Source organism: Salvelinus namaycush, chromosome 19, assembly GCF_016432855.1.
Source record: "Salvelinus namaycush isolate Seneca chromosome 19, SaNama_1.0, whole genome shotgun sequence".
NCBI classification, from domain to species: domain Eukaryota; kingdom Metazoa; phylum Chordata; class Actinopteri; order Salmoniformes; family Salmonidae; genus Salvelinus; species Salvelinus namaycush.
Window position 1 is genome coordinate 24895279 of NC_052325.1, and position 22335 is coordinate 24917613.

Genomic DNA, 22335 nt, shown 5'->3' on the forward strand with positions numbered 1-22335 from the left:
CCATTTAATACACACCATCACAATAAATCCATTTAATATACACCATCACAATAAATCCTTTTAATACACACCATCACAATAAATCCATTTAGTGTACACCATCACAATAAATCCATGTAATATACACCATCACAATAAATCCATTTAATGTACACCATCACAATACATCCATTTAATACACACCATCACAATACATCCATTTAGTGTACACCATCACAATAAATCCATTTAATGTACACCATCACAATACATCCATTTAATACACACCATCACAATAAATCCACTTAATATACACCATCACAATAAATCCATTTAATACACACCATCACAATAAATCAATTTAATATACACCATCATAATAAATCCATTTAATACACACCATCACAATAAATCAATTTAGTGTACACCATCGCAATAAATCCATTTAATGTACACCATCACAATAAATCCATTTAATACACACCATCACAATAAATCCATGTAATATACACCATCACAATAAATCCATTTAATATACACCATCACAATAAATCATTTTAATACACACCATCACAATAAATCCATGTAATATACACCATCACAATAAATCCATTTAATGTACACCATCACAATACATCCATTTAATACACACCATCACAATAAATCCATTTAATACACACCATCACAATAAATCCATTTAGTGTACACCATCACAATAAATCCATTTAATGTACACCATCACAATACATCCATTTAGTGTACACCATCACAATAAATCCATTTAATGTACACCATCACAATAATCCATTTAATGTACACCATCACAATACATCCATTTAATACACACCATCACAATAAATCCATTTAATGTACACCATCACAATAAATCCATTTAATGTACACCATCACAATAAATCCATTTAGTGTACACCATCACAATAAATCCATTTAATACACACCATCACAATAAATCCATTTAATGTACACCATCACAATAAATCCATTTAATGTACACCATCACAATAAATCCATTTAATGTACACCATCACAATAAATCCATTTAATACACACCATCACAATAAATCCATGTAATATACACCATCACAATAAATCCATTTAATGTACACCATCACAATAAATCCATTTAATGTACACCATCACAATAAATCCATGTAATATACACCATCACAATAAATCCATTTAATATACACCATCACAATAAATCATTTTAATACACACCATCACAATAAATCCATTTAATACACACCATCACAAATCCATTTAATATACACCATCACAATAAATAAATTTAATACACACCATCACAATAAATCCATTTAATGTACACCATCACAATAAATCCATTTAATACACACCATCACAATAAATCCATGTAATATACACCATCACAATAAATCCATTTAATACACACCATCACAATAAATCCATGTAATATACACCATCACAATAAATCCACTTAATATACACCATCACAATAAATCCATTTAATACACACCATCACAATAAATCAATTTAATATACACCATCACAATAAATCCATTTAATACACACCATCACAATAAATCAATTTAGTGTACACCATCGCAATAAATCCATTTAATGTACACCATCACAATAAATCCATTTAATACACACCATCACAATAAATCCATGTAATATACACCATCACAATAAATCCATTTAATATACACCATCACAATAAATCATTTTAATACACACCATCACAATAAATCCATTTAGTGTACACCATCACAATAAATCCATGTAATATACACCATCACAATAAATCCATTTAATGTACACCATCACAATACATCCATTTAATACACACCATCACAATAAATCCATTTAATACACACCATCACAATAAATCCATTTAGTGTACACCATCACAATAAATCCATTTAATGTACACCATCACAATACATCCATTTAGTGTACACCATCACAATAAATCCATTTAATGTACACCATCACAATAAATCCATTTAATACACACCATCACAATAAATCCATTTAATGTACACCATCACAATAAATCCATTTAATGTACACCATCACAATAATCCATTTAATGTACACCATCACAATACATCCATTTAATACACACCATCACAATAAATCCATTTAATACACACCATCACAATAAATCCATTTAATGTACACCATCACAATAAATCCATTTAGTGTACACCATCACAATAAATCCATTTAATACACACCATCACAATAAATCCATTTAATGTACACCATCACAATAAATCCATTTAATGTACACCATCACAATAAATCCATTTAATGTACACCATCACAATAAATCCATTTAATACACACCATCACAATAAATCAATTTAATGTACACCATCACAATAAATCCATTTAGTGTACACCATCCCAATAAATCCATGTAATATACACCATCACAATAAATCCATTTAATGTACACCATCACAATAAATCCATTTAATGTACACCATTTCAATAAATCCATGTAATATACACCATCACAATAAACCCATTTTATATACACCATCACAATAAATACATTTAATGTACACCATCACAATAAATCCATTTAATGTACACCATCACAATAAATCCATTTAATGTACACCATCACAATAAATCCATTTAATGTACACCATCACAATAAATCCATTTAATGTACACCATCACAATAAACCCATTTAATGTACACCATCACAATAAATCAATTTAATGTACACCATCACAATAAATCCATTTAATATACACCATCACAATAAATCCTTTTAATACACACCATCACAATAAATCCATTTAGTGTACACCATCACAATAAATCCATGTAATATACACCATCACAATAAATCCATTTAATGTACACCATCACAATACATCCATTTAATACACACCATCACAATACATCCATTTAGTGTACACCATCACAATAAATCCATTTAATGTACACCATCACAATACATCCATTTAATACACACCATCACAATAAATCCATTTAATGTACACCATCACAATAAATCCATTTAATGTACACCATCACAATAAATCCATTTAGTGTACACCATCACAATAAATCCATTTAATACACACCATCACAATAAATCCATTTAATGTACACCATCACAATAAATCCATTTAATGTACACCATCACAATAAATCCATTTAATGTACACCATCACAATAAATCCATTTAATACACACCATCACAATAAATCAATTTAATGTACACCATCACAATAAATCCATTTAGTGTACACCATCCCAATAAATCCATGTAATATACACCATCACAATAAATCCATTTAATGTACACCATCACAATAAATCCATTTAATGTACACCATTTCAATAAATCCATGTAATATACACCATCACAATAAACCCATTTTATATACACCATCACAATAAACCCATTTTATATACACCATCACAATAAATACATTTAATGTACACCATCACAATAAATCCATTTAATGTACACCATCACAATAAATCCATTTAATGTACACCATCACAATAAACCCATTTAATGTACACCATCACAATAAATCAATTTAATGTACACCATCACAATAAATCCATTTAATATACACCATCACAATAAATCCTTTTAATACACACCATCACAATAAATCCATTTAGTGTACACCATCACAATAAATCCATGTAATATACACCATCACAATAAATCCATTTAATGTACACCATCACAATACATCCATTTAATACACACCATCACAATACATCCATTTAGTGTACACCATCACAATAAATCCATTTAATGTACACCATCACAATACATCCATTTAATACACACCATCACAATAAATCCATTTAATGTACACCATCACAATAAATCCATTTAATGTACACCATCACAATAAATCCATTTAGTGTACACCATCACAATAAATCCATTTAATGTACACCATCACAATAAATCCATTTAATACACACCATCACAATAAATCCATTTAATGTACACCATCACAATAAATCCATTTAATGTACACCATCACAATAATCCATTTAATGTACACCATCACAATACATCCATTTAATACACACCATCACAATAAATCCATTTAATGTACACCATCACAATAAATCCATTTAGTGTACACCATCACAATAAATCCATTTAATACACACCATCACAATAAATCCATTTAATGTACACCATCACAATAAATCCATTTAATGTACACCATCACAATAAATCCATTTAGTGTACACCATCCCAATAAATCCATGTAATGTACACCATCACAATAAATCCATTTAATGTACACCATCACAATAAATCCATTTAATGTACACCATTTCAATAAATCCATGTAATATACACCATCGCAATAAACCCATTTTATATACACCATCACAATAAATACATTTAATGTACACCATCACAATAAATCCATTTAATATACACCATCACAATAATCCATTTAATGTACACCATCACAATAAATCCACACATCACAATAAATCCATTTAATATACACCATCACAATAAATCCATATAATGTACACCATCACAATAAATCCACACATCACAATAAATCCATGTAATACACACCATCACAATAAACCCATTTAATACACACCATCACAAATCCATTTAATATACACCATCACAATAAATAAATGTAATACACACCATCACAATAAATCCATGTAATATACACCATCACAATAAATCCATTTAATACACACCATCACAATAAATCCATGTAATATACACCATCACAATAAATCCATTTAATATACACCATCACAATAAATCCATTTAATACACACCATCACAATAAATCAATTTAATATACACCATCACAATAAATCCATTTAATACACACCATCACAATAAATCAATTTAGTGTACACCATCGCAATAAATCCATTTAATGTACACCATCACAATAAATCCATTTACTACACACCATCACAATAAATCCATGTAATACACACCATCACAAATCCATTTAATATACACCATCACAATAAATAAATTTAATACACACCATCACAATAAATCCATTTAATGTACACCATCACAATAAATCCATTTAATACACACCATCACAATAAATCCATGTAATATACACCATCACAATAAATCCATTTAATGCACACCATCACAATAAATCCATGTAATATACACCATCACAATAAATCCACTTAATATACACCATCACAATAAATCCATTTAATACACACCATCACAATAAATCAATTTAATATACACCATCACAATAAATCCATTTAATACACACCATCACAATAAATCAATTTAGTGTACACCATCGCAATAAATCCATTTAATGTACACCATCACAATAAATCCATTTAATACACACCATCACAATAAATCCATGTAATATACACCATCACAATAAATCCATTTAATATACACCATCACAATAAATCATTTTAATACACACCATCACAATAAATCCATTTAGTGTACACCATCACAATAAATCCATGTAATATACACCATCACAATAAATCCATTTAATGTTCACCATCACAATACATCCATTTAATACACACCATCACAATAAATCAATTTAGTGTACACCATCACAATAAATCCATTTAATGTACACCATCACAATACATCCATTTAGTGTACACCATCACAATAAATCCATTTAATGTACACCATCACAATAAATCCATTTAATACACACCATCACAATAAATCCATTTAATGTACACCATCACAATAAATCCATTTAATGTACACCATCACAATAATCCATTTAATGTACACCATCACAATACATCCATTTAATACACACCATCACAATAAATCCATTTAATGTACACCATCACAATAAATCCATTTAATGTACACCATCACAATAAATCAATTTAGTGTACACCATCACAATAAATCCATTTAATACACACCATCACAATAAATCCATTTAATGTACACCATCACAATAAATCCATTTAATGTACACCATCACAATAAATCCATTTAATGTACACCATCACAATACATCCATTTAATACACACCATCACAATAAATCCATGTAATATACACCATCACAATAAATCCATGTAATGTACACCATCACAATAAATCCATTTAATGTACATCATTTCAATAAATCCATGTAATATACACCATCACAATAAACCCATTTTATATACACCATCACAATAAATACATTTAATGTACACCATCACAATAAATCCATTTAATGTACACCATCACAATAAATCCATTTAATGTACACCATCACAATAAACCCATTTAATGTACACCATCACAATAAACCCATTTAATGTACACCATCACAATAAACCCATTTAATGTACACCATCACAATAAATCCATTTAATGTACACCATCACAATAAATCCATTTAATGTACACCATCACAATAAATCCATTTAATGTACACCATCACAATAAATCCATTTAATGTACACCATCACAATAATCCATTTAATGTACACCATCACAATACATCCATTTAATACCCACCATCACAATAAATCCATTTAATGTACACCATCACAATAAATCCATTTAGTGTACACCATCACAATAAATCCATTTAATACACACCATCACAATAAATCCATGTAATATACACCATCACAATAAATCCATTTAATACACACCATCACAATAAATCCATTTAATACACACCATCACAATAAATCCATGTAATATACACCATCACAATAAATCCACTTAATATACACCATCACAATAAATCCATTTAATACACACCATCACAATAAATCAATTTAATATACACCATCACAATAAATCCATTTAATACACACCATCACAATAAATCAATTTAGTGTACACCATCGCAATAAATCCATTTAATATACACCATCACAATAAATCCATTTAATATACACCATCACAATAAATCCATTTAATACACACCATCACAATAAATCCATTTAATATACACCATCACAATAAATCCATTTAATACACACCATCACAATAAATCAATTTAGTGTACACCATCGCAATAAATCCATTTAATGTACACCATCACAATAAATCCATTTAATACACACCATCACAATAAATCCATGTAATATACACCATCACAATAAATCCATTTAATATACACCATCACAATAAATCATTTTAATACACACCATCACAATAAATCCATTTAATACACACCATCACAAATCCATTTAATATACACCATCACAATAAATACATTTAATACACACCATCACAATAAATCCATTTAATGTACACCATCACAATAAATCCATTTAATACACACCATCACAATAAATCCATGTAATATACACCATCACAATAAATCCATTTAATACACACCATCACAATAAATCCATGTAATATACACCATCACAATAAATCCACTTAATATACACCATCACAATAAATCCATTTAATACACACCATCACAATAAATCAATTTAGTGTACACCATCGCAATAAATCCATTTAATGTACACCATCACAATAAATCCATTTAATACACACCATCACAATAAATCCATTTAATGTACACCATCACAATAAATCCATTTAATACACACCATCACAATAAATCCATGTAATATACACCATCACAATAAATCCATTTAATACACACCATCACAATACATCCATTTAATACACACCATCACAATAAATCAATTTAGTGTACACCATCACAATAAATCCATTTAATGTACACCATCACAATACATCCATTTAGTGTACACCATCACAATAAATCCATTTAATGTACACCATCACAATAAATCCATTTAATACACACCATCACAATAAACCCATTTAATGTACACCATCACAATAAACCCATTTAATGTACACCATCACAATAAATCAATTTAATACACACCATCACAATAAATCCATTTAATATACACCATCACAATAAATCCTTTTAATACACACCATCACAATAAATCAATTTAGTGTACACCATCACAATAAATCCATGTAATATACACCATCACAATAAATCCATTTAATGTACACCATCACAATACATCCATTTAATACACACCATCACAATACATCCATTTAGTGTACACCATCACAATAAATCCATTTAATGTACACCATCACAATACATCCATTTAATACACACCATCACAATAAATCCATTTAATGTACACCATCACAATAAATCCATTTAATGTACACCATCACAATAAATCCATTTAATGTACACCATCACAATAAATCCATTTAGTGTACACCATCACAATAAATCCATTTAATGTACACCATCACAATAAATCCATTTAATACACACCATCACAATAAATCCATTTAATGTACACCATCACAATAAATCCATTTAATGTACACCATCACAATAATCCATTTAATGTACACCATCACAATACATCCATTTAATACACACCATCACAATAAATCCATTTAATGTACACCATCACAATAAATCCATTTAATGTACACCATCACAATAAATCCATTTAGTGTACACCATCACAATAAATCCATTTAATACACACCATCACAATAAATCCATTTAATGTACACCATCACAATAAATCCATTTAATGTACACCATCACAATAAATCCATTTAATGTACACCATCCCAATAAATCCATGTAATATACACCATCACAATAAATCCATTTAATGTACACCATCACAATAAATCCATTTAATGTACACCATCTCAATAAATCCATGTAATATACACCATCACAATAAACCCATTTAATATACACCATCACAATAAATACATTTAATGTACACCATCACAATAAATCCATTTAATGTACACCATCACAATAAACCCATTTAATGTACACCATCACAATAAACCCATTTAATGTACACCATCACAATAAACCCATTTAATGTACACCATCACAATAAATCCATTTAATGTACACCATCACAATAAATCCATTTAATGTACACCATCACAATAATCCATTTAATGTACACCATCACAATACATCCATTTAATACCCACCATCACAATAAATCCATTTAATACCCACCATCACAATAAATCCATTTAATGTACACCATCACAATAAATCCATTTAGTGTACACCATCACAATAAATCCATTTAATACACACCATCACAATAAATCCATTTAATGTACACCATCACAATAAATCCATTTAATGTACACCATCACAATAAATCCATTTAATGTACACCATCACAATAAATCCATTTAATACACACCATCACAATAAATCAATTTAATGTACACCATCACAATAAATCCATTTAGTGTACACCATCCCAATAAATCCATGTAATATACACCATCACAATAAATCCATTTAATGTACACCATCACAATAAATCCATTTAATGTACACCATTTCAATAAATCCATGTAATATACACCATCACAATAAACCCATTTTATATACACCATCACAATAAATACATTTAATGTACACCATCACAATAAATCCATTTAATGTACACCATCACAATAAATCCATTTAATGTACACCATCACAATAAACCCATTTAATACACACCATCACAATAAATCAATTTAATGTACACCATCACAATAAATCCATTTAGTGTACACCATCCCAATAAATCCATGTAATGTACACCATCACAATAAATCCATTTAATGTACACCATCACAATAAATCCATTTAATGTACACCATCACAATAAACCCATTTTATATACACCATCACAATAAATACATTTAATGTACACCATCACAATAAATCCATTTAATGTACACCATCACAATAAATCCATTTAATGTACACCATCACAATAAACCCATTTAATGTACACCATCACAATAAACCCATTTAATGTACACCATCACAATAAATCAATTTAATGTACACCATCACAATAAATCCATGATTTATTTTAGGCAGTTCTAAAGAAACATTATGATATGAAGAAACATGTATTTCAGAAGAACACAATATGAGTTGTCCTACTGTATGTTATCTGGCTATGCGCCATGCCATCGGCTGTAGGCTTGTTCATTTAGCAGACAAAATATGCTTATAAGTCCCAAGCCATTATTTTATATTATATGATTTTATAGTAAGAAGAAGATAAGAAGAATATAATTGAACTTACTGAATATAATAGAAAGGATATTCTTCCCATTCCAGAGCGAGTGCACATGCATATGAAGTGGCTATGTTGAGCGTAAAAGTGATCATTTGAAACAGGTCCTATACGCTAGATTTAGAGTTATTTGGAGATTTTAGTTGTGAATAATACAAACCTTAGAATGTCTTAGAAATCAAAACATACAGTACGTTTGGACACACCTACTCATTCAAGGGTTTTTCTGATTTTTTTAAAACTATTTTCTACATTGTAGAATAATAGGGAAGACAGCAAAACTATGAAATAACACATATGGCATCATGTAGTAACCAAAAAAGTGTTAAACAAATCAAAATATATTTGAAATTTGAGATTCCTCAAAGTATTCACCCTTTGCCTTGATGACAGCTTTGCACACTCTTGGCATTCTCTAAATACATAAATAAAGAAAAACCCTGGAATGAGTAGGTGTGTCCAAACTTTTGACTGGTGCTGTACATGTGCTGTACTAGGGGCTATTGATTTGAGAAAGTCACACAAAAGACTTGCACTCCTTTCCTCAGACTGCACACACTGTTCTCTCATCAAGCCATAATATTTTCACCCATCAGACTATTCTCATTTAATTTGTGCATTTAATTTGTCATTACTAATAATTATCGAATGAGCAGAAATAGGGGCAGGAACATGTTATCCGTATGCACTGGAATAGTGAATAGAGGCCATTTCCCCACCGTTTGTTTTTCAATCATGCCGGGTAGGCTACTCCTGTTTTATAGCGGAGCTTGTGCTTAATATGAGCAGCTGAGAAATAAATATAGTAGCAGCTGGGATCCTCTTTTCAGTGACAACCATCAAAACTCTGCTTTCAGACAGGACATGTCTGGGCTTATAAGGATACGTATTTCAACTCTATGCATCAACCACTGTTGAGCATGCAGCCTCTCGCTGCGCGACAGGTGATATTCCGCCCACCCAACCTCTGTATGCCATGGGCTCTCCAACCCTGTTCCTGCAGCTACCCAGTGGTTCATTTGGGAAACCAAGTGAAATCTGTTCTGGAATGTCAATCGTAACTTGTTTTCACAACAAAACATATTTAATTAAACTGTTGACAGCCCCTCTCTCTGCGCGCTCAAGAAAGGAATGAAGGAGAGAGAGGAGGAGCTGGCAATGCATTGTGGTGAGATATTCTGTAGCTAAAGGTAATGTGGCAGCCTATTCATTAAATATATCAAAATCCCTGTTACTAGGCTATTCAAAATCAAATACAGTGGGGCTCCCGAGTGGCGCAGCGGTCTAAGGCACTGCATCACAGTGTTAGAGGCCTCACTAAAGACCCGGGTTCGATCCCAGGTCTGTGTCACAGCCGGCCGCGACAGGGAGACCCATGAGGCATTGCACAATTGGCCCAGCGTCGTCTAGGTTAGGGGAGGGTTTGGCCGGCCAGGATGTCCTTGTCCCATTGCGCTCTAGCAACTCCTTGTGGCGGACTGGGCGCATGCACACTGACTTCAGTTGCCAGCTGCCAGCTGCCATCCTGGCCAGCCAAACCCTCCCCTAACCTGGACGACGCCTCATGGGTCTCCCGGTCGCGGCCGGCTGCGACACAGCCTGAACCCGACACATTGGTGCGGCTGGCTTCCAGTTTAATTTGTAGCACAGACATGTATGTACCAAAGACATTTTGAATCAGTTATTTTTTGTAATATTTATTTTGCCATGCGGTGTCAAATCCACCATTCTTGATACACACGGGAAACTGTTGAACATGAAAAACCCAGCAGTTCTTGACACAATCAAACTGGTGCGCCTGGCACCTACTACCATACCCCGTTCAAAATCTTTTGTCTTGCCCATGCTCTGGCACACATACACAATCAATGTCTCAAGTCTTAAGCATCCTTCTTTAACCTGTCTCCTCCCCTTCATCTAAACTGATTTGAAGTAGATTTAACAGGTGACATCAATAAGGAATCATAGACTGACCAGGTGAATTCAGGTGAAAGCTATGTCATGGAAAGAGCAGGTGTTTCTAATGTTTTGTACCCTCTGTGTAGAGCCAGAGGAAGAAGTGAAAACATCATTTAAATTGTCCTTTTTAACCGAGCACTGAGCTACTGGAGCTAAGATAGCCTGTGAGGAATTGCATCGTCGTCTCTCTCCCCAGAGGCTCTTTCGTTATTACTGTTCAGAAAGGGAAATTATGTCCACTCCTATTCCCCTTTGATTTGCTGTTCAAGCAACTCCAAATAGTGTTGCTTTCTCTCTTACTTTCCACACACTGCAGCCCTGCTACTCCTCACTGATGATGTCACTGGGACCATTGGCTGCTCTTGAGCCGGTTAGCCACTTCTTTACCACCAAATACCTGACTGGATTACCTGAGAGATTTGGTTGGTTGGTGGGCATACATAGCCACATTAACATTCATTCAGGCTCCACACCAATTCACACATCTCTCCTCCCAACATCTCTCCTCCCTCTCTGTTCTCTCTGTCTTCATCTAAATGGATGAGTCTGGGTCAGGCAGGCTGTGGAGACAGAGCTGTTAGATAAACACAACTCCCTTAACTTCCCACACCACCAGGCAACAGGTTACTGAGCTAACTTGATTAATGATTGTGCTACTTCAAGATGAAACATCTTCCACCTCATCACTTCTCTTAACTCTCTCTCTGTCCACTGAGCTCTGGACCCACAGATGTTCTCTCTCTCTGTCCACTGAGCTCTGGACCCACAGATGTTCTCTCTCTGTCCACTGAGCTCTGGACCCACAGATGTTCTTTCTCTCTGTCCACTGAGCTCTGGACCCACAGATGTTCTCTCTCTGTCCACTGAGCTCTGGACCCACAGATGTTCTCTCTCTCTCTGTCCACTGAGCTCTGGACCCACAGATGTTCTCTCTCTCTCTCTCTGTCCGCTAAGCTCTGGACCCACAGATGTTCTCTCTCTGTCCACTGAGCTCTGGACCCACAGATGTTCTCTCTCTCTGTCCACTGAGCTCTGGACCCACAGATGTTCTCTCGCTCTGTCCACTGAGCTCTGGACCCACAGATGTTCTCTCTCTCTGTCCACTGAGCTCTGGACCCACAAATGTTCTCTCTCTCTGTCCACTGAGCTCTGGACCCACAAATGTTCTCTCTCTCTGTCCACTGAGCTCTGGACCCACAGATGTTCTCTCTCTCTGTCCACTGAGCTCTGGACCCACAGATGTTCTCTCTCTCTGTCCACTGAGCTCTGGACCCACAGATGTTCTCTCTCTCTCTGTCCACTGAGCTCTGGATCCACAGATGTTCTCTCTCTCTGTCTACTGAGCTCTGGATCCACAGATGTTCTCTCTCTCTGTCCACTGAGCTCTGGACCCACAAATGTTCTCTCTCTGTCCACTGAGCTCTGGATCCACAGATGTTCTCTCTCTGTCCACTGAGCTCTGGACCCACAGATGTTCTCTCTCTCTGTCCACTGAGCTCTGGACCCACAGATGTTCTCTCTCTCTCTGTCCACTGAGCTCTGGATCCACAGATGTTCTCTCTCTCTGTCTACTGAGCTCTGGACCCACAGATGTTCTCTCTCTCTGTCCACTGAGCTCTGGACCCACAGATGTTCTCTCTCTGTCCACTGAGCTCTGGACTCACAGATGTTCTCTCTCTTTGCTTTAGGAAGAGGCTCCAATGTTATTTTTCCCTGTAGTGGAGACACAATAAATGAAAGAATAAGCAAGAAAAAGTGTTCTTCCCCTTATCCCAAGGAGGAGCCTCTTCCTCTCAAACTCAGCCCTATGTCCCCTCCCCCTCTGGTTCTCTGAATGTTCTCTGGGTACCCCTGTAGGTGTAGGCAGCCACCATATGTGAAAGAATAAGCCAGAAAATTACAGCTTTGTTTATCCTGTGTGTGATGCACCCATGTCTCCTTCACCTTATCCTGGTGGTGTGCTGGATCCTTCCTGGCTGATTCACTCAGAGATTTGGTGGAGGGCCAAATCATAGAATTTACCCAAACAGGCCAAACAGCTGACCTAGCCTGATTCTCACTTTTTACCCATTGATTGAGCCGCTCACTTCAGGGGCAATTGATCAACTGCATTATTGGACTGGCCTTCTGAAATTGAAATGCTCTGCAGGGGGAATTAAGATGCATGCTCTGCTTAGTCGGGGCGGCAGGTAGCCTGGTAGTTAGAGCGTTGGGCCAGTAACCGAAAGGTTGCTGGATCGAATCCCCGAGCTGACAAGGTACAAACCTGTCGTTTTGCTCCTGAACCCCCCACTAGGCCGTCATTGTAAATAAGAATTTGTTCTTAACTGACTTGCCTAGTTTAAATAAAGGTTTGATAAAAATAAACATTTAGTCCCCAGGGGTCAGTGTGTTTTGATCTCATTTCTCTATATTTAGTACTGCTGGTTCCTGCTGGTCCTTTATCAGGGCTCAGATAGCTGCTGGAGACCTTTCATCTTCTCCCTTATCAGGCTGTGTGGTTCCCCTCTTAGTGATGGGGATGCTGGGCACCCCAATCACTCTCTTTCTGTCTGTCTCTCTTTCTCTTTCTCTCTCACCCACACCTCTACATCATGTTAGAGGGCATGCCTAGTATTGTGCAGCTAACTATATCTGAGCGGGAGACCTATCGATTGTTTTCCTGGGGCAGTAACAGGAAGTAATGTGCGAGTCAAGATGTATGCACTCTCCACCTGGCCTTCCATAACCTCTTCATTACAGGTCTGCTGAGCTCTACGCTAGGGCCATCTGAGCTTGAACAGGAAAACGGGGAAAAATAAACTCTTTGAGGTTCAAGTTTAGGTCAATGCTGAAGAGGAAAATGTGCTATTACTTACATAACTTACATTATTTAGATGCATGAAACAAAGTTCAGCTAATTCCTAAATCATTCACACTCTAGGTTATATTGTGTGATTAGGGCTTGTTTTGAGGTGATAGACTATTGTATGTCATCGGTTTCTGACATCAGTTTATACACAGTTACGAAGTCAATACTTGAACTAAGTGATTGGTTATTCTTGACATCTGTTATAAAGTCCATTTTGATGTTGATGAATAGTAGTGTACCGATGATGACTTGCCTGCAGTGTGTAGAGAGATACAGATGAGTGACCTTCAACAAATATTTACCAACAAATAATGTTCCTTTTCCCCCCTCTTCTCCCCGTCTCCTCAGATTTGTCGTGGCTGAACTGGTGTCTGACGGGCTCCTGTGCCTTCAGCCTGGTCCTCATCCTCTTCTTCAGGGAATCCTACGACCGCCTCTACCTCGACGTCTTCGTCTCAGTCTGACAGACAACACACAAAAAAACTGAACCAAGAGGAAAACAAAGACTGGAACAGTGTTAAACACATTGCACAAAGAAGAGAAGAAAAATAAGCGATATAGGAAGTCCAACCTAGCCCTCCTTTTGACCTTTTATTAATTATAACTAACTGTAGTTGTAAATGTGTTATATGACGGTGGTCGGTGAGGCATTGTGATTTCCATGTAGCCAATGAGAAGAGCTGAAGAGCCAAGGGCCTCAGACAGTTAGTCATTAATGTTAACTGTAAGGGACTGTTTGTCCTGCTGGCCTGGTCCTCAGATGCAGCATCGTCTTTTTCTTTTTCGTAGTGTAAAGTTCAAATTACAGTTGAACTGTTGTTTTTTTTTACCCGGTCATGGCATGATGAGGGACTGTTGTTGTTTACAGACGTAATGTCTAAAGAGGCACTCTGTGGCAGGTGACCTGTGACCTGGCTGTTCTCTGGTTTTAATCAGGAAGGAGAGGCCTGATTGGCTGAGGAGCTCTAGCAGCCAATCAACAGGCCCCACCGTGCCCGTCTATTCTAACAAGGGACCGCATAGCGTTTTAGTGTCACTCATAACTGCTGGTTATGAATGGCAGGGGGGAAACTGTCAAACTGAGCTGTTCTGCAAATGACCTGTGTACCTGTCGTTTAATAGTGACATATGATCTCCCTTTTTAAACCCCACCCTCTCTCTCAAGGAATATTATGCAAGACTGATAATGACAAACCCTTCCTCCCCTCCTGCATTTATATATATATTTTTTAAATCTCCCCATTGAATTGATTGGTCCCTGCCAGTGTCGTGGGCCGTGATTGAATGAGCCCCATTGAGTGTTTCTCTCGGCATGCAAAGTCAGAACTCTCTCTGTGTATTTCGAGGCTCTGCTGTGCAGGTTTCATGGTGTAATGAGACGATCCGTTTTCATTAGCAGTTGATAATGAGGAAGTAGGAAGTAGCAGTTTCCCCATTGTGACCTTTCAGCTTTGTTAAAGAAACGAACTACAGGAGTCAGCCATTTTGTTTCCTAGTTGGTTATTATGCAGACATTTTAGAAGTTGTTCTCAAATGTTATTTTCTTAGTTTTTAGTTTGTTATAATATGTGGGAGATTTTTTCCAATTTCAACTAGGCAATGCATTTTTAATATATTCCTCAGTAGACATGTCTGTTATTATTCCAGATATTTATTTATTGAGGGATCAGAACACTAACACAGTTGATAACAGTAACAGAGACAAATACAGAGACTCTATAATGAAATATGAGAATACTACTTTCTGTTGCCCAGCTGAGACGTGGCTGATTCTGTATGGAAATGTGGTAATGGAGCCACAACATAACCAGGAAGCTGGTCTACATGTAATGCACAACGTTCACCAGCAGGGAGCGCAGTGCTGGGGACACTGACAGAATAGGGAGTGGTTCTGTTAGCAGCTCTTTCCCTGGCATGCATGGAGTTGGTGGTGATGCTTCCCACCAAAGACAAAACAGACGCTTAACAGGCGCTCAGAAAACTGACATCCAACAGAAAAGACAGGAACAACAAGGAACAAACTCTGCACAGAGTGTAGAGTGACAGGTCTAGCACACCCCCTGACCTTGTCACCTAATCACTCATCCGCAAGGTGCGACTGGGAACTGACAACCTCTGTACAAGGGGTTGTCAGTTCCCAGTCACTCAGCTGTACGGCAGAGAAACTGTCTGTGGAAAAAGTTTTCTGTTTTCTTTGGGGTATAATGTATGTCCTAAAATGCTTGCCTTTCCTTCACTCCTTGTTTTACATTTGTACACTCTGTGTAGAGAAGGGTTATTTTTATCGTTACCATAGTGATAGAACACTTTGTTTTATCTCTATGCTCTACCTTCAATACCTTGTGATATGTTGCCTTAATTACCTGTGATCTGTGCATTCTGTCCCCACCCACACTGTGTCAATGATTTAGTCTGTATGTGTACAGTAGTGAAACACGTTTCCATTACACTGCTGATCATGAGTTCCTGGGTTGGGGGTATAGATGTTCTTATCCTTGTTCTGTGAAACCAAAAACTAATGTATGTGAGATTTTAAGCACCTTATTAAAAATACATTTTGAAAATATATATCCACTCTTCTCCTCCCCTTAATTTTCAGTTTCACAATTAACTGTAGTAATATTTCTCAATTCTGTAGTTATGTAGTTAATTCTATAGTTATGGAGGAACATATGTTATTCTGGTTGTTCTGGCAGGGCTGTAACGTTCTCACACATATCCCTGTATCTACTGTGTGTAAAGCACAGTGCTCTGAGGACATTTCACTTTTCCTAACAGAAAATGTTAGCTCCCATTTCCAGTTAATGAAACAAATCAACATTTCCTCAGTGTTGTAAAGTCCATAAAGACCCCTATACCCCCTAGAACAGTGTTTCCCATGTCCAGTACCTCAGGAAATGTTTTTGTTGTGGAACGGACAAGCACAAGTCTCATGGTTTGGATAAGCATTTGTTTGGGTGTGCCTTAGCCGGGATCAGAACACGGCATGCACAACGTTCATGACCCAGGGTATGAACTGGAATGTAATAGTACTCCAACATTCGTCCTCACACTGTCCTCTATGGCAGAGTTTCCCAAACCTGGTCCTTGGCCCCCCAGGTGCACGTTTTGTTTTTTGCCCTAGCACTACACAGCTGATTCAAAGCTTGATGAGGAGTTGGTTATTTGAATCAGCTGTATAGTGCTAAGGCAAAAACCAAAATGTGCACCGGTGGGGGTGGAGGATAGAGAGTTTGGGAAACCCTGCTCTATGTCAGTCATACGCACAAGTATTTCGCTTTCAGGGTAGTTGGATTGCAGTTCATTGCAGCAGTGCAGAGAGAAGAATCGTCTTGTACTGTAGTGTAGTGTAGTTAGCTTAGAAGCAGTGCACTTAAAGGCTCTATTCAATCCGCATTTCAGAAGTTCATGTACATTTAAAGACAATGTTCCCGCTTTAGCGGAGACTGCATTCACGGTAAACGCTGCATATGTCGGCTCAATCGGAAATGACCTTTACATTTCTATCACAGAATCTGTAACGCTTCATCTTGACAGATTGAATAGAGCCCTAACTCTTCTTACTTCTAAGTGGAAAGTTGATAAAAATAGAGCCACCATGTTTTCTTGTCAGAGAGATAGGCAATGATACATACACTTTCAATTGTTCAGGATAACAAAACAACAATTGGCCTGTTTAACTGCTTTCAAAAGCAGTCAACAATTTTTTCCACTTGTTATGAATCCAGCCTTCGCCACCACAGATAGACTTGTCTTTGACACACACATTTGTCTTTGTCATTGACGGCAGGTCTCTTGGGAGCAGAGCAGCCTGTTGGAAACAATAGTTTTCATTTTCTGACAAGCAATTTGGTGATTTTCTGTTTGGCTTTGTTCTCTCTGTCTGTCTTTTGTTTCTGCCATTGTTGTTCCGCTGTCTGTCGTAGACTATGAGACTGAACGGATGCTGGTAGAAAATAGGCCTCCCTGTCTTTCCAGGTGACATTTTTATCTATTCCATTCCAACTGCCACTCTTCACATCTCCATGCTGGGTTCCATTTAAATTGGTTGTTTTTTCCCAGGTTTTATGAAGAAGACCGCTTTGCTTCCCTCCATTCTTGGCAGGCAGGCAGTTCTCCTGTGCCTCAGTCTTCTTGGGACTTCCTTTGCTATGTGTCCTAACTGAAAACCCTGGATTATGAAAAATTGTCTGCACTTTCAAATGGCTCCTTTTTCAAATTGTCTTATCTTATACATACTGTATTACTGGGCTGTAGTGTTGATTAGGAGGGATGGGTTTAGGGGCCGGAACTATGAGCTGCATGACATCTGGATCCTAGTTGGGATATCCATCATGAGTGACTTTGAGGTGTACGCATGTGCACGCACAAACACTCTCTTAAAAACAAAGATGCTAGTTGGAACCAAATAAGGTTCTTGAGAGTGATGCCATAGGGGGGCCATTTTAGCATCCCTGAAGAACCATAAGAGGGATGGTTCTTTGAAAGACCATACAAAAATCCAAAACCAGAAATGTTTTGGCCCTCCAGGACTGGAATTGAATAGCCCTGCTATAGGACTGTGTTTCCCAACCCTGGTCCACCAGTACCCCCAACAGATAGGGTAGGGTGATAGGGTGATCCCCTTAACACTAATTTTAATCCACCAATCTGATATTCTCTTACCTAATTTAAATAAGTACCACCTTGTAACCAACATTGTAGAAAGTGTGTTTACAGAGGGACGTGGTTTATATAGCTAGATAGCTAATCTAATCTATAGCTAGATAGCTAAAAAAAAAAATATTGGAGGATGTCAGCAAATATAGTTAAGACAATACAATACATGTAGTTTTCCCTTAATACAGTGGCCACATCAGGCCTACAAGTCATATTATGTTGGCTTGCAAAGTGATGTGTAATTCCTATCGGAATCCAGCCAGACCGAAGATATTCAACATTAAGAATGTTTATTCACCTGCATCCTGCATTCAGAAGGACGGCCAGGGTTGGGAAAACAAAGTTAAACATCTAAACTGGACCAACCATTTCAGTAACGGGTGAAATAAGTCCAAGTAACAGAATGTATTTTATTTACATTTGAGCTAGCAGGCCACAGGGAAGTACCATCACTGACCTCTGGGTCTTGTGCTTCCAGGTGTGTCTGCTCGCTACTCAGGTTGTCCTTCCACCAGTCCCGGTTCCATCACCAGACCACAAGCCACAACACCAGCACAAACACTGGACACAGCACAGACCAACCACAGCTGCCAATTCCTTTCAGCAGCTGTCAGCCCAGACTCAACCCCTTTCCCTCCATCAACACAAAGACACAGACACATAGTGGATGGACTAACAGACTGAATGGACTGACAGATTTTTCAGATACATTTTTTGATTGATTGATTGCTTTTGCTTTTGTTTTTTTGTGTTTGGTTGGAGGACTATTTGGTTTGGCTAATTTGAATTTATTATTTATTATTTTGAATGGTTAATTATTTGGATTTTTAAATTAATGATGGATTGAAATTTAACTTGTTGAACATTTATAACTGTAATGAATTTAGGAAAAAATAAATACATTTAACTGTTATTTATATTTGAGTAGCATATGATGAACGAATCAATCAGTGTACATGCAAAAACATAATCTACCTAGAGCATTCTGGGAAATATGATAATGATGGGTGTGGTTTTGGTTCAACTCTGTTTATTAATTAACACCAACACTGGGGTTCTTATACAACACTGTGTTCATATAACTCTTTACAGTGTTAATTTAACTCTTAATTAACTCTCTTAATTTAAATCAACACTAGAAATCGGGGTGGCAGGTAGCCTAGTGGTGAGAGTGTTGGACTAGTAACTGAAAGCTTGCAAGATTGAATCCCTGAGCTGACAAGGTAAAAAAATAAAAAATAATCTGTTGTTTCTGCCTTGTGGGTTTTGGGGTTTGGTTCTACCTTGTTATTACATTGTTATTGATTACTGCATTGTCGGGGTTAGAGCTGGCAAGGAACTATACTTTAAAAATGTAAAACTTGAAACTGATGTAGGGAGACAATGCCTAAAGGAGGCAGCATGTCGTCAGAGTTAAGGCAGTTATGGTAACCACGTCACGGCCAGGAGAGCACTGGACCCTTTGATCCAGCAGGCTTCCTATTTAAATCAAACAGACCTACACACACACACAGACGCATGCACACATACGCTAACTTTTTAAAGTGCACCTCCGTCCGTCTGTCTGCCTACCTTGGTTAATCTAAACAGGCAGAAAGTTGCCCCAGCTATATCTCTGTGAGTTCCTGGGAAACAGTCGCTCGCTCGCACGCACGCACGCACGCACGCACGCACGCACGCACGCACGCACGCACGCACGCACGCACGCACGCACGCACGCACGCACGCACGCACACACACACACACACACCTTCTCTCCCTCTCATCAAAAGTGAAATAAGGTATGTTTTGTTTCATGCCGGAGACCAAGGTTGCCTTTGATCGCTCTGTTCAGACAATGTGACTAAGCACTCAATGCATGAACAAAGTGTAGGAGGAGGTACAGCCAGGGACTTAGCATCCTTTCCACTCTGGATGAAAACGTGTCAGGCAGGGTTTGGCTGAGTAGTGAATGTCTTGGAGCTGTAGACGAGCAGTCAGCAGGTGACTGGGTAACTGGGAGTTCATGGTGGCTCAGCAGGGGTTTGGATGACTGAATGGCTGGGGAATGCAGAGGGGCGGTGGGCAACAGTTTCCTTCCTCTGGATAAATATATGGCAGGGTTTAGGTAGTGAATGGTTGGGTGAGAGGTACAATCAAAGGTGCAATCAGCAGGCAACTGAGTGTCCATGGAGGGTCTCCAGCTTCATTAACCTATAGTCCCCTGTCCCTATGGCCGACTACTGTCACAGCAGATGCTCCAGGCCAGACCATCACTGGCCTGACTCAAGTACCTGTCACACACCTGAGGGATGTTGCTCAGCTGCTGCTCTCTCAGAGGGGAGAGAGAGGGGGGAGAGAGGGAGAGATGGGTGAGAGAGGGAGGGGAGAGAGGGAGGGAGACAGGGGGAGATGGGGGGAGAGCGAGGGGAAAAGAGATACAGGAAAGGGAGAGAGAGAAAGAGAGAGTGAGAGGGTGATGAGTATTGAGGTAGAGTGCTGGAAGATGGAGGGACCTAGTAAAGTCACCCTTATCTCTCTCTCTCTCTCTCTCTCTCTCTAACACTGTCTCTCTCTTACTCTCTCTCTCTCATTCTCTCTCTCCCTCTACCTCTCTGTCTCTCTCCCTCTCCCTCTTTCTCTCTCTCTCTTGCTCTCTCTCTCTTTCCCTCTCTAGACCCTGTCTGTTTAGTTAGGTGGTTAGGTGACTGCAGCCAGAACACAGACACTGGGACACTGTGATTGAAACATATTGCCTCGCTGTTGAAAAGAGTCAGACAGGTGAGGACAGGG

At 37.4% G+C, this 22335-nt stretch overlaps 1 protein-coding gene across 1 annotated transcript in view; it reads left to right on the top strand.

The window, feature by feature from the left end:
- LOC120064258 (solute carrier family 49 member 4 homolog) overlaps positions 1 to 17472 on the top strand; it is a 90154-nt gene extending 72682 nt beyond the window's left edge. Inside the window, exon 9 of the mRNA XM_039014695.1 lies at positions 15253 to 17472. Coding sequence (XP_038870623.1) covers positions 15253 to 15368 — 116 coding nt within the window. The 3' untranslated portion in view covers positions 15369 to 17472. The remainder of the gene's footprint in view (positions 1 to 15252) is intronic.
- The last annotated feature ends 4863 nt before the right edge of the window (positions 17473 to 22335 follow it).